Source organism: Merops nubicus, unplaced genomic scaffold (assembly GCF_000691845.1).
Source record: "Merops nubicus isolate BGI_N331 unplaced genomic scaffold, ASM69184v1 scaffold41262, whole genome shotgun sequence".
Taxonomy (NCBI): Eukaryota; Metazoa; Chordata; class Aves; order Coraciiformes; family Meropidae; genus Merops; species Merops nubicus.
In genome coordinates, this window is record NW_008593680.1 from 1 (window position 1) to 223 (window position 223).

At 65.0% G+C, this 223-nt stretch overlaps 1 protein-coding gene across 1 annotated transcript in view; it reads right to left on the reverse strand.

Annotated features, from left to right (window-relative positions):
- Positions 1-4: 4 nt before the first annotated feature.
- The window catches only part of SUGP1 (SURP and G patch domain containing 1), a gene marked incomplete at both ends in the record, with an annotated part of 18,163 nt that continues 17,944 nt past the window's right edge, over positions 5-223 (reverse strand). Inside the window, one exon of the mRNA XM_008935509.1 lies at positions 5-98. Coding sequence (XP_008933757.1) covers positions 5-98 — 94 coding nt within the window. The remainder of the gene's footprint in view (positions 99-223) is intronic.

Genomic DNA, 223 nt, shown 5'->3' on the forward strand with positions numbered 1-223 from the left:
TCATCCTCTTCCTGAAGGCCTCGTACTCATCATCCTCCCTGGTCAGCTCCGCGGGGCGGTCGATGCCGAACCCGGCCCCGTCCACCGCCGTGGTGCCCCTGTGTGGAGAGAGGGAACAGAGCCCCCGAGGTGAGGGCATGGGACTGCAAGGAGGATACTGAGGGGCTGGAGCGTGGCCAGAGAAGGGCAAAGGAGCTGCTGGGGAAGGGTCTAGAGCCCAAGA